Source organism: Bidens hawaiensis, unplaced genomic scaffold, assembly GCF_021521415.1.
Source record: "Bidens hawaiensis isolate Kalapana, Puna unplaced genomic scaffold, B.hawaiensis_p1.1 tig00009447_1, whole genome shotgun sequence".
NCBI classification, from domain to species: domain Eukaryota; kingdom Viridiplantae; phylum Streptophyta; class Magnoliopsida; order Asterales; family Asteraceae; genus Bidens; species Bidens hawaiensis.
The window spans coordinates 961,467-975,648 of NW_027491701.1; the positions used below are offsets into that span (position 1 = coordinate 961,467).

Genomic DNA, 14,182 nt, shown 5'->3' on the forward strand with positions numbered 1-14,182 from the left:
AGTTGGTTACTTTATATCCAATGATCATGGATGTGCTTAAATATGTTGAAGAAACGGGTAAGACGAAAGCTATCATGAGCCAAGTGCAAGGACTTCAGTTGGAAATGAAAAAATACGACTTTGTATTTTACTTGCACTTGATGTTGCATATTCTAGACGTCACAAACTCATTGTCTCAATGTCTTCAAAGAAAAGAACAAGATTTGGTGAACGCGAGTTCATTGGTTTCTTTAACCAAGCGGCAACTTGAAGACTTTAGGTTGGAGGGGTATAACAAGTTTGTGGAGAAGGTTAGCTCTTTTTGTGAAAAACATGATATTCTAGAGGTAAAGATAGATGATGACTACATTAACATACTAACGCCAAGAAAAAAGACAAACATGAAAAATCGCCACTATTATGAGTATGATTGCTTCAATGCGGTTCTAGATTTGCAAATCCAAGAGTTTGGGGACCGTTTTAACGAGATAACATCCGACTTACTTGTTTCTTTGAGTTGTTTAACTCCTTGTGATAATTTTCGGGCATTTTCTATTCAAAAAATATTACAATTAGTCGAGTTATACCCATATGATTTTGATGAAAGTAATAAAAGAAGACTCCCGGTTGAACTCGCGACATACATCGATAATTTGAAAGGAGATAAACGATTTGAAAACTTGAATGGTTTAGCAAGTCTTGTTCAATTGATGGTTCAAACAATGAAACACCATTCATTTGCATTGGTGTATCGTTTATTAAAGTTAGCTCTCGTATTACCCATCGCAACCGCAACCGTTGAAAGATCCTTTTCGGCGATGGAGTATGTGAAGTCTGATTTGCGTAATCGAATGGGTGATGAAAATTTAAGCGATAGTTGTATTTGTTACATTGAGAAAGACTTGCTTATCAATGTTAAAGTAGATCGATGATGTAATGGTTAGATTTCAAAAAATGAAAACTCGTAGAGAACAACTTTGATGTATTTGTTATCTAATATTTTGTTTGGTAATCCTTTATATATATATATGACCCGATTTGACCTGACAGTTGTATTAGTACCGACCATAAAAATTCCCGACCCATGTGAGAAAATTTCCTGGATCCGCCACTATTTGTAACTTGCATTTTTGTTTATGTTTGTTGAATAATTTATTATGTATGCTTGGGCCATAGGCCATTGTATTTCGAGCCCAATGGGCCGATTTATAATGATACAATGTGCATGAGAACTCATACTATAAATAGTATGAGTCTCTCATACACAAAAACCCTTTTTGCAAATATCTTATCTTCTTGTTTCAAACTCTCGACAATAACATCACAAACAAGATCCGAGATCTCAGTCCTAACTAGTTGTTTTTGCCAACTAGTGTAGAGGTTGATCCAAAATAACTAGTAATAGTTGTGTGTTGTTAGATTCGGTCAAAGGACCTACAAATTGTTGAAAAGTTCTTCCCATCTATGCCTTTTTGGTTCAAGACTTTCTTAACTTTAAAAGTCGTCATCATAGGATTTCGGGGCATTGCAAGAGAAAGGTTTTGTACGGGATCGTTTTCATGACTTGGTGTGTAAATGGAAGACTAGAAACGTAGATATGTTCTCCAATAAATAGTCGTGTATTGCCAAAACAAGGGGTGTTCACGGTTCGGTTTCAACTATACAACCGCCCTCAAACCGATCATCCGTTTGGTTTCGTGATTGGTTTTACCCTATAACTTTCGGTCGAATGATTTAAAAATTTTAAAACTGTAACTAAAGTCGCTTACGGAAACATCCACCTTGTTTTTTTCAACTGGAAGCAAACGAAGGATCTATTTTTTTTAATTGGGAAGGTAATGAAGACAGAAAGGAAGATAGGATGGGTTCGCTAAAAGGTAACATTTAGCGATGACAAGTTATCGCTAAAATGCAACATATATCAACGACTGTTGTGACTTTTAGCGTCGATGCTGTCCCGATGAACCATATAATGACATATGGAGAGATGTTGCTATAGGTTCGATGTAGTAGACAAAAGAATCTTGAAGTGTATACTAAAACTTATATGAACTTAAGTAATATGGGACTTATAGGAAACAAGTCACCGCATACAGGATGTATTAAAAAGTAAAAGAAGTAGGATAAACACAATATAGATAACTAACATCAATTGCCATTCTGTGGTGGAGACATAAGTTTGATTTTTACTTGGGCCAGTATGAAGGATACCTGGGTTAATGAGCTTTAATCCCAGGCTCGAACCCGATAGAAGGCGAGGATTTACGAACTCCATCCGGTTCCCGCGCATTAGGAGGGTATGGTCTCACGGGGTCGAGGAGCCGACCTTAGACGCAGTCACGAAATGATAGGTTTACACGTGAGATTATTTGATGTTAAAAAAAAAAACTAACATCAACTCATTTCAGTTTATCAAACAAGCTAGATTGTCGACATTAATTAAGCCAGTTAAATTAAGTTTAAGTTTAAGTTTTGAATGATGTTGACACCAAATTAATTTCGAGATATTCGGATATAAAAATCAACAATATATTAATTAATATAAAATCTCCAACGGTTTGTATGCATGCATGTTTACTTCTAAAATTTAGGAAACCCTAATTAGGTAGCCCCATGCGCAAGTAATCCTAAATAATTAACCCCTCCTATAAATACCACTCATTGACTTCATTCTCTCCATCACACACAACACACACCTCTATACACATTCCACGTATTATCCGACTAGGTTATAAACCCGTATACTACACGGGGTTGGGTACCAAATGCTGCATAAATTAAGAAAAATTAATAATCCATACGTATTATACTTAAATATTTTACAAACACAATTTACGTATTAATATTAGATTTACAATAATATAGCTACAAGTACAAGTTACTAATCTCTATAAAATTCTTTATATACAACATTAATGTTAACATTTACAATTTATAAAAGAGCACAAATAATCTAACGAGCCCGACCCGGCTATTTTGCCACAGCTACAACTCTACAAGTAATTTATCTAAGTTCATATATTCATCACATGAACCAACATTTGTTGAATTACTTCTATATATCTAACCTTGCTTCAACCGTGTGGGTAGGAATCTTCATGTAAATCGCATGCAACCAAGTCAAACTTCAAAGTCAAAGGTATAAATAAACATCATTATTTGTTATAAAACCATAATGAAAATTGGGACACATGTAGAATATAAAGTTAAAAAGTAGTCACTGGACCTAAAAAAAAGAAATACCATTGCCATTTATCTGTAGCTACCTATTCCGAAGGCCACTTTCTTGCTAACCTGAAATTCTTGCTAAAAATTCCTGCATTTTACGAAAAAAAAACATTGAAAATAAATAATAATAATAATAATAAATCAATTACTATTATTGGCTCGATGTATATCTTGTTGTTTTTTTTTTTTTAATCATGTTGTCATGGGTTTGACCTGTGAACAAAGTCATTGTGTCATTAAAGACAGTAGCAATGGTTTGTACTATATCGCGGGCTATATTTGCAGTGACGCAATATCTGTACATAGAGACGTTAGTATACTTATGTGATATTGTACGCAATCTGCAATGTCTAACTTAGTATGTAACTTCAATACATGTAAATATAGGCCTACACAGTGGTGTGTGGCAAACATGAATAGACAAACACAGTTGTGTGTGTGTCACTTAAACTCTCATAGACATGAATTCATGGACATGGATGGGTATGTCGTATACAAAAATGTGGGTATACACAGTAGTAGTGTGTAGCATATAATTCGGCATTCAAAATTCAATAACATTAGGTACCGAACTCAACTTGGCTAAATTGATGATTCAGTTGATGGTGCTATTAGAAAATAACAGGTCAAATTCAAAAAGTCAACCTGAAGATTAATACATCAATTAGCCATCTGCAAGTAATAATTGACAAAATCAAAAGTCAAAGTGACACCATATTTCAAGCTTCACAATTTTAAAAGGGAAGTTTAAAATTTGCAGGGCTGCAATGTCAAGTTTGAATTTAGATTTGGATTATGGATGAGCTTGTATTCAAGTTAAATTTCGAAGTTTCAAGTCCCTTGTGTTCAGGAGTAAAATAGTCCATAATGAAAATAACTGTTTCGAGTCAACACCAAAAAAGAATTACCACAACTTCTAAATTATGTGGAAACTGGAAATACGCACATTTTTCATCATCCAAACCACTAAAATTCCGTTATCAATTGAAAAATGAATCATAAATTAGTACACAGAAAAAAATCTCTACGGGGTCAACCCGTGAATACTCGAGTTCAGGTTCACGTGTTTTAAATAACCTCATCTTTCCTCCAAACTGAGGTTAGTTCCTATTACAATCTGAACCATTTTTTACCCGAATAAATTGGAACTTCTTTTATAATCTGAGGTTAATTCACTATAATTTGACTTATTTTATTTTAAAAGAAGTAAGGGGGTGTTTGGGATTCCTTATTTTTACCTCCTTATAACTTATCAACTTTTGTAAGTTAAAAAGGTGTTTGGGTAATGCAACTTTTTTAAGTTTTAAATAAGGAAAAAGGAGTTTTGATAAGTTAGAAAAGTGTAACTTATCAAAAACTCCTTATTTAAGTCAAAAGGAGGTGTAAATAAGGAATCCCAAACATGGCTTAAATAAAAACTTTTAATAGTATATAACACCATTTAAAAAAGAAAATAAATAGATAGTAACTGTAATAAATCTTTATTCTAGTTATGAACTAAAAATCTCAAAACTGTATATTTGAGCATTCAAAGTTCTAAAACAACTAAGAGTCACAACACCAAGCATTAGTTGTCAACTATACACAATATGTGCATATGTGAATTAAGTGATTAAAATAGCCATTAAGATAAGTGCACGGTACTACAATAGTAAAATACAAAAAAAAAAAAAAGAACATACCATGTGTAGCCCAAAATGAGGATGCTAAACAGCTTCCATTTGGAACGATTCATCACTCAAATTATCAAAAGTGCTGACCCTATAAATCAAATTATAAAAACGTAATAACTTAATAGTAATGAGATTTAACTAAAAACTACACAATTGAGTACGAATGTGAAGTATCTTGCTAAATTAACTACTTAATTATTGTTTTAAAGCACATATATAAATACAGCAAAAACAGAATTGCAATAATAAATATATACATACCAGATAACGCAAAGTATAGCCCAAACAAAGCTGCAAAAACCAATTCTTCGAAACTGGGCTGGTCACGAACACAAATAGAATCCCACAAGCTTTCTTGAACTGGAACTAACAAAGAATAATCACCAAAACTCCAACGATTATCTTCATTTAAACCTTTAAAATTATGGTATATCAAAATTAGGGTCAGTTTTATCTTTCAACGAAGTAGTAAATCAAAATTAGAGTTACTGTTTTAGTTTAAAAACTGAAGACGATTCCATATTGAAAGCAATGATACCTTTAAACTTAAAGACGATGTCCAATTCTGTTGATAAAACCAATATTAGGGTTAATTTTATAATTGAAGAAAACAAATCTAAAATCAAAATAAGGATTATTGTTATAGCTTAACAATTGAAGACAATTACAAATGATACCTTTAACCTTCATGACAATGAACGATTATGTTGATCGAGTAATCTCGAAGCTGTAAACGAAAATTAGGGTTAGTTTTATGCTTCGAATGTTGAGGACGATCACATATTGTAATGATTCATACCTAAAATGTTGAAGAAGATGCACGATGAATGATATGGTGAACACATATCACAGTGTTGAAGAAAAGTGCTAGGGTAAGAATCTTTGCGATGGTGATTGAGTTGGTTATTAATTTTGAAAAAAAGGATGAGAAAAATTAGGAAATTTAGGTTGAACAAACGAAACTCTGAGAATATGCCACGTGGCATTTTAAAGGATTTTGGTGAAAATTCTGATTGAAAATCCACTCATTTATTAGATATGTAGAATGTAGATGTAGATTATTCGAGAGTACGATGAACCATACCAACGCTAATGGTTACGGATGCAAGACATGCGGGAAGAAGTTTACTACCTATCAAGCACTCGGTGGCCACCAAGGAATCCACCGAAAGGTTGTTGATCAATTCCGTGACATGAACGTTGCCACCGTGTTGAGTTTGAGTGTTGTTGCTATGAAGTCGGTGCACCGATGCAAGGTGTGCAACAAGGAGTTTGAGACCGGCCCTGCATTGGGCGGCCACATGACACGACACAGGCCGGGAAAAAGATCATGTGGAGAGTGGTGGTTTGATGGTGCGGTTGGAGGCGGATGGAGACGGTGAAGGGCGGCGTGAGGCGAGAAGCAAGTTGATTTTGGCGGCAAAAGAGTGGAGAATTTGTATTTGATTTTTATGTTAGAAAAGTAATTAATAATTGATTGTTAGTTTTCGTAAACTTTTGATAGGATGATAAGTCAGTTGACTCAGTTCTAGTTCTGTACATGCATGCATGCGATATATGTTTGATTTACATATGCATATATCGAGGTTTGAGTATTGTTGGTTTGCAATTTGGTGTCATGTGTTAATGGATGTAAACCCTTATGTTTGTGTTTAAGAACATATATAGGAATACACACATTAAAAACCCTTAATCGGCTGTGTACGTTTGTTGTGTTCAAGAACCATTAATGTCTCCTTAATTCCTTATCTTCACTGCCTAATTATTCGTGGCTCCAATTTTCTATCTGGATATCAGATTGGTTCGATGCGAGATTCTGTTTAGATTTTACAGTGATCGGCGATTACACTAGCTAGTGGTTTCCATAATTAAATTATTTACCAAATATAATTAAAATAAAACGCAAATTTAAATTAATATTGAATAAAGCCACATGTAATGCTATTAAAGTCGGTTATGGAAACGCTTTCAAAGATGCATTTTTTTTAGTGTTATTGAATTAATATGATGTAGCATAACAAAAAGAAGATATGTTGGTCTAGCTCGAATCAGATCACCTCTCCCAATGAGACTAGAGGTTTAGGCCTAACTACGTTGAGGGATTGAAACATTTTTCTTCTAGTTAAGCGGTGGGGGGTGTTTCAAGAACAAACTAAGTAGTTTTTCACTAGCATAAAATCGGGCTTCTGTGACACACAAAATCGTCACTGTAGGTAGTTAGTGGCGCTTTTTTTCTCGCTAAATATGTCACTAAAGGTTGCGCCATTGTAGATGTTGTTTGATGTCACACAAAAATCGTGATTGTAGCATATAAAAATCAGTCACCGTAGAGTAGATGCGTCACTATAGATCAGTGATTTTTGTTTCTATTTTATTAAATAATGTCAATATAAACCCTTTTCAATGACACATGTTTTTTTGGTTAGTAGCAGTATTTCAACAATTGATCATATGATTTTTTTTTTCAATGTGATGTTTTGCTTGAAATTGGTCACATTACACTATGTTTAGTGTGACTCTTGTTTAGGCTTTAGAGAAACAAATCGTTTTTTTGAGTGTGACTATTGGTTGGTATTTGATCACAAGTAGAAACCAAGTTGTTAATTTAAGTTGTGACTATTACATAGCTTCTAGTGACATAACACACATGAAAATGTGACCTAAAACGTTTAAAATAAACTTGTCTTATTTTAGGTGTCACTGTTGTGTATCATTTAGTCACACCAACTTTGAAAATTTCTTATTATATTTCCATTTAGTGAAATATATTACATAGTTACATGACCCTAACACACTTGTTGTCACACTATTATTAAATAAATATGAATTTTTATATATTTTAATGACAAATAATTTTGAATAGTGTGACTATATGTAGTTAGTTATCACATAATTGTTAATCTAAGTTGTGACTATTACATACCTTCACTACGTGAAAAATGACCTTTGGTCATACGAAAAAAGTGTGGCCGTAGGCCTTTAGCCACATACGTCTTTGTAGATTATAGTGTGGCTATTGTCTTACCGGTTGTCACACATAAAGTTTTTCGTAATTTAAAGTGTGGCTACTGCCAAACTTTTCGTCACACATAGTGATGTATATTGTGTGGCTAATCATATCATATAGACATTGGAGGTTATTGTTAATGTGGCTAAAAATGTGAACTTGCCACTCAAACACTCTTTTGTAGTTTGTGGTGTGGCTATTGTTTTACCGTTTGTCACACATAATGCTTTTGTAATATAAAGTGTGGCTATTATCATACTTTTGGTCACACATAGATAAATGTGGTTATTTCATAAGTTTAAAAAATCCGATAACAAAAGTTTAAAACGAGTTTACATTACCAAACCTTCACTAATAAGTTATAAATTCAAATATTTGAAACTACTACTAATTACTACCGACTTCAAACTTTCTCATAAAGTCATCAAATTGTTTTTGCCTCCTTTATTCATTTTCCTTAAGTTCTTTTTCTATTTGTTTCATTTGTTGCACTCGTTCTTCCAACTCGTTTCTTGACTTCCTTTCATTTTCTAGTTCTTTTTCCATTTCGGCTCTAACTTTTTGAACCTAAAATTGTTAAAATATCAGCATCATAACTAGTAAAGGGTTAATGTGAGGCGAAACCTCAAAGCCAAGTAGGGGTTTTCACGGGCCGGTTTTCGCAGTTTTCGTCAAACAATAACCCAAACCGTTGGTAACGGTTTTTTATTTATGTAAACCAAAACCAAACCGTGTAACTTTAAAACCGAACCAAAACCAAACCAAACCAAACCAAGTAGATATATAATAATTAACTAATATATTACCCGAAACGAGCAAACATAGGAGCGATCACATTCTTTGGCACCATTCTGAATGTAGCCCAAGGTTCATCATAGTGCTCGATTAGTATTATTATGATATTCCTATGAATCTCATGACTCACAAACTTATAATATTGAAATAACCAAGTAAGTATATTTGTAACATAAACAATGAAAATTTTAAAACTACAAACATACTTATCCCCAATCTTTACAATAAATTTCTTCCCAGAGGTATCCCGAGGCACGATAGATGACGTGTCTCCCACAAGTACATATTTGTAGACCATCAACATCGCCACTACCAACACCTTCCTCATGTGATCCAGCAAGTGATGCCCCATCACGATGGTTTTCACCCTTCCTAGGTACCGTGGTATGTCCACGCGTAGCACGGCGACTATCACGTACAATCACATTAGACATAATGTATACACAAACACAAATTTAAATCGAGGACTCGTTGGTGACAATAATCAACGCCAACTGTACTAAAAAGTCCTAACATGTATTCACACATCGTATCATGGAAAATCAACCAAACATTTCATCATACAACTTAACTTATGATCACTTAGTTCACGAGACAGATTATAGCATGTACAAACTGATTTTATTCACTAAGAAAAGATTAAGTATAAATTCTACAAAATTACCACAGTAAAATATATGAATTAGGTTTCTCAAAATAATTTTATTATATTTTTCTCATGCATACAAATATCACAATAATTCAACCATTACATATATGTACCAACAGTTTAGCAGATTGCACAACAAACTCTTTTTTAATTATTAAAACCTTTATAATTATTTAAATAATCAAATATATATACATACATGTATATAGTTTTAATAAATGTTCGGAAAAATGGCTAGTTAATGTGTCGGGTTTAACGAAAATACTGAACAGTTATTATATTTTTTAATATCTTAATATTAATATTAATTTAAATTATTAGAGGGGTTAATATCAAAATTGAATGGCCATTAATAAAAAATAACTAAAAACACGCACTGGGGGTGGCTCGAACCCACGCCCCAAACAGATAGCGTCTTAACCAGCCCACACCAGCCATGCGCGCTGGTGTGATGGTTGTTCATAAGATGGAACTGATTAATCATAAACAAGCAGACGAGTTAACATCCCAAACACAAACCCTAACAAATCAATTTGGTTAGTCCCGTCCCTGATAAACAAATTGATGTTGGGGCTTAGGTTTGGAATCATTGCGCGATTCTAATCATGTATTTTATTACCTCAATCGATGAACGAAAGCTTGTTAATTTGCATAGACATGCAACGACTAAAGGATGATCAGAACGGCACTGTTCAGTTTGATATAATCAAATTAATCACAGGGGTAGATAGGCGCTGGTATAGAGAGGGTGTAGGAGGGTTCAATTGAGTTATTATCGTCTTTAAGGCATAAATCCCAAAAACGATTATAGATGGTTCGTTAGTAAGTTAATACGATCCATTTGATTTCTATTTCGTAATTCAAAGTGTCGGTAGGACAAATAAGGTAAGAGAATCATAAATCCCAACTGAATTCCTAGTTTATAACAAGTATTTTCTACAAGAAATTAAACGCGTCCTTGAATACGGTTATGGATACATGGGTACATGTAATTGGGTTAATGGTATAATAACTTGACTAATTTTGCTAATAATCCCCTCTAGTATGAAGGTGGAGACATAAATGGATTAAAGCTTAGTTAGGGATTAAAAATGTATGTGTTACAAAGTAGTTATATATATATATTAATTAAATATAATAAAAAATATTAATAAAATAGCAAATCTTCGATAGACACGATGTTTTTCTTGGAAAGTCTTCCCAAGTTTAAAAGGGATTGGGTAATATAAACTAGTAAAACCGAGTTGTTAAAAAAAATACCAAGTATACATAAAATGAGAAAGTTGAGAAGTAATCTAGTTCATTAATCTTTGACTTAAATAGTTGTGATTAATTTCAATCAATCAATCAAGCCCTGTATATCCCACCGTATAGCACGCTATCGGTAGGGTCAGGGGAGGGTGGGATGTAGGCAAGTCTTTTCTCTATCAGTAAGAATAGAGAGGCTTCTTTCAGAGAGACCCCCGGCTCATAAAGCTACATACAGGTAAACAGAGTAAACATACATCCTACAAGCAAAGACACTTAGCAATATATAGATAGCAAACTACCAAATAGCAAGGAATCTGTAGCCTACTAAGAATAGGGCATAAGAAGCAAAAAGCAGCATCAAACAAAATATATAAATAAACAAGGAGCCAGGCTAGCCAACTATACCCTAAATACACATCTTGGCTAAGTAGGTATCTTCCCCTACAAGTCGCTAACCTTAATCCTACGTCTCCACGAATCTCTATCCTGGACCATGTCCTCAGAGAGGTGCAACTCTGTCAAGTCATGTATAATTCTTTCATCCCAAGTCAATTTAGGCCTGCCTCTACTTCTCTTTCCTTCCACAATGAAGGTTTCTATTACTCTGACTGGCGCTGTTGTCAGTCTCCTCTTCACATGCCCAAACCATCTCAATCTCCCTTCCTTTATTTAATCTGATATGTTAACTATTCCTAACCTTTCCCTAAAGACCTCATTTCTAATCCTATCTAATCTAGTGTGTCCGCACATCCACCTCAGCATCCTCATCTCTGCTACCTCCATTTTGCGCGCCTGTGTCTTCTTGATGGCCCAACAGTCTGTTCCATACAACATTGCAGGTCTAACTGCGACTCTATAAAATTTCCCCTTTAATTTAGATGGGAACCTCTTGTCGCACAAAATCCCATTGGCTGCTTTCCACCTACACCAGCCAGCTTGTATGCGGTGGGTTATGTCACTGTCTATCTCTCTATTGCTTTAGACAAACGATCCTAGATATTTAAACTTCGTTATCTACGGAACCACCTGGTCCTCAATAGTGATATGGGTGTCCTCGCTATCGCCAACACCACTGAAATCACAACAAAGGTACTCTGTCTTAGAGCGACTAATTCTTAAACCTTTATCCTATAAAGCTACACGCCACTCCTCTAGCCTTTCGTTCAAGCTTTGTTTAGTCTCAGCCACTAACACAATATCATCTGCAAAGAGCATGCACCATGGGACAGGCTCCTGAATCGACTTGGACAACTCATCCATGACTACCGCGAAAAGAAACGGGCTTAACGCCGATCCTTGGTGGAGTCCCATCTCCACCGGGAAAAAATTAGTATCTCCTACCGGCGCACGAACACTAGCTTTAGTCCTGTCATACATATCTTTAATTAAGTCTATATACTTTCCAGGTACCCCTCTACCTTCTAAACTATCCCAGATTAGTCTACGTGGCACACTGTCATAAGCTTTTTCAAGGTCGATGAATACCATATGTAGGTCCCTCTTTTTCTCCCTATACTTCTCCGTTAATCTTCTCAGTATGTGTATCGCTTCTGTGGTTGACCGTCCTGGCATGAAACCAAATTGGTTAACCATAACCCGCGTTTCTCTCCTAATTCGAGTCTCGGTTACTTTCTCCCATAATTTCATAGTATGACCTAACAACTTAATTCCTCTGTAATTTCCACAACACTGTGCGTCTCCCTTGTTCTTGTATAGGGGCACTACTACACTACTCCTCCACTGGTTTGGCATTTTTCCATTCTTGAAAATAAGGTTGAATAGGGTAGTGAGCCATTGAACTCCTTCATCCCCTAAACACTTCCAAGCCTTAATCGGTATGTTGTCTAGACCAACCGCCTTAGCCCTTCCCATCTTCTTAAGCGCTATCCTCACCTCTCCCTGTGTGATACCTCTACAGTAGGAGTTATTCCTTTGTTGTCTCTGCGCAATAGGGTTGTCTGTTTCTCGTTGGTAGGTCTGTCTGCCATTAAAAAGACTGTTAAAATAATTTTGCCATCTCTGTTTAATGTCTTGTTCCTTGAATAAGACACGCCATCCTCCCCCTTTATATATTTCACTACTCCTAGGTCCTGTCTTCTACGCTCCCTGGCTTTAGCAATCTTGAACATATCATGCTCCCCCTCCTTTGTTTCCAGGCGTGCATACATCCGTCTATACGCTGTGTTTTTTGCCTCTGTCACCGCCTTCTTCGCCTCTCTCCTAGCGTTTTTGTATTTCTCCCTCAACCTCCAACGCTCCCCCTCGTTTTTGCACCTTAAAAGATCCCTAAGACTCTGTTGCTTGTCCTCGATCTTGCTCTGCACATCCTCATTCCACCACCAAGATTCCTTGTTCCCAGTTGTCTTGCCTGTCGTGACCCCTAGAGTCTCCTTTGCCACTTGAGTGATGGAAGCTGCCATATCCTCCCACATCTGGTTTGCGTCCCCAACCAGATGAATTGCTTTCGTCGAGATGACCTTGTCCTTGAACATCGTAATGTTGGTGCCTTTCAAATTTCCCCATCTTATCCTAAACCACCCTTTTCTCTCCATCCTAGTCACTCTAGTCACTTTCTCTCTCAGTACTACATCTGCCACCAGTAAATGGTGCTGAGCTGCTGCGGTCTCCCCCGGTATCACCTTGCAGTCTCTCCACCGTCTTCGATCGATTTTCCTCATTAAGAGATAGTCGATTTGTGTATTCCTTCCCCCACTAGTAAAAGTGATTAGGTTTGAGTCCCTCTTTCTAAAGAAAGAGTTCAGAATACCTAGGTCATGGGCCACTGCAAATTCTAAAAGATCCCTACCCGGTTCGTTCCTATCCCCAAAACCAAAACCTCCATGAACTATCTGAAAGCCATCACTATCCTTACCGATATGACCATTGAAATCCCCTCCTACGAAAATGGTCTCCTCCCTAGATACGGCCATCACTACTCCATTTAGGCAATCCCAAAACTCCCTCTTTTCTTGGTCTCCTAGTCCCACGTGTGGTGCATAAGCGCAAACCACAACCACTACTTCGACTCCTAACACTAACCTTAATACCATCACCCTATTGTTGTATCTTTTCACCTCAATCACATTCTTATGCAATTCTATAGCCACTAGAAAGCCTACTCTATTTTTAGCTCCATCCGCCCCCGAATGCAATAGTTTGTACCCATTTCGCTCTACCCCTCTCTGCCCCTTCCACCTTGTCTCTTGTCTCTTGGAGGCACGCTATATGGACCTTACACCTCTTAAGAGCATCTATCACCTCTAACAATTTACCACTTAGAGTCCCTACATTCCATGATGCCACGCACAAACTATACCCCTTACCCTTTCCCTTTCTTGCACCCCTCGTTCTTGGACACGATCTCAGCGGACTGTCATGACTACTGTCGTCTATGGTTACAACTAACTGTAACTATTTAAAGCAAAACAAAACACAAAAAACCAACACAAACAACACCACAAACAGGCCTTGATGAAAAAGTCTTATAAAAATTCGGCTAATGTACATGTAACATATAGGTAAATTTAGAAAATATTTTAAATTTAAAAATATTTTAAATTTAAAAATTTGCCTATTACACAAAAACAATATTTTAAATTT

At 35.8% G+C, this 14,182-nt stretch overlaps 1 protein-coding gene and 1 long non-coding RNA gene across 4 annotated transcripts; both read right to left on the bottom strand.

The window, feature by feature from the left end:
- Positions 1 to 3,035: 3,035 nt before the first annotated feature.
- On the bottom strand, positions 3,036 to 5,797 carry LOC143532476 (uncharacterized). 3 transcript variants are annotated; one of them, XR_013135181.1, is made up of 6 exons: positions 5,680 to 5,797; positions 5,558 to 5,607; positions 5,419 to 5,445; positions 5,142 to 5,246; positions 4,890 to 4,968; positions 3,036 to 3,295 (listed from the first exon to the last, which is right to left on the bottom strand). It is a non-coding gene; the product is annotated as an uncharacterized LOC143532476 (long non-coding RNA). The 3 variants fall into 3 exon arrangements; XR_013135182.1 differs by having other exon boundaries at positions 5,142 to 5,294; XR_013135180.1 differs by lacking the exons at positions 5,419 to 5,445; positions 5,558 to 5,607; positions 5,680 to 5,797 and having other exon boundaries at positions 5,142 to 5,406.
- Positions 5,798 to 12,471: 6,674 nt separating this feature from the next.
- LOC143532510 (uncharacterized) lies at positions 12,472 to 13,632 on the bottom strand. Its single transcript, XM_077027547.1, has one exon. The coding sequence runs from the start codon at positions 13,630 to 13,632 to the stop codon at positions 12,472 to 12,474; it is 1,161 nt and encodes a 386-aa protein (XP_076883662.1).
- Positions 13,633 to 14,182: the final 550 nt, after the last annotated feature.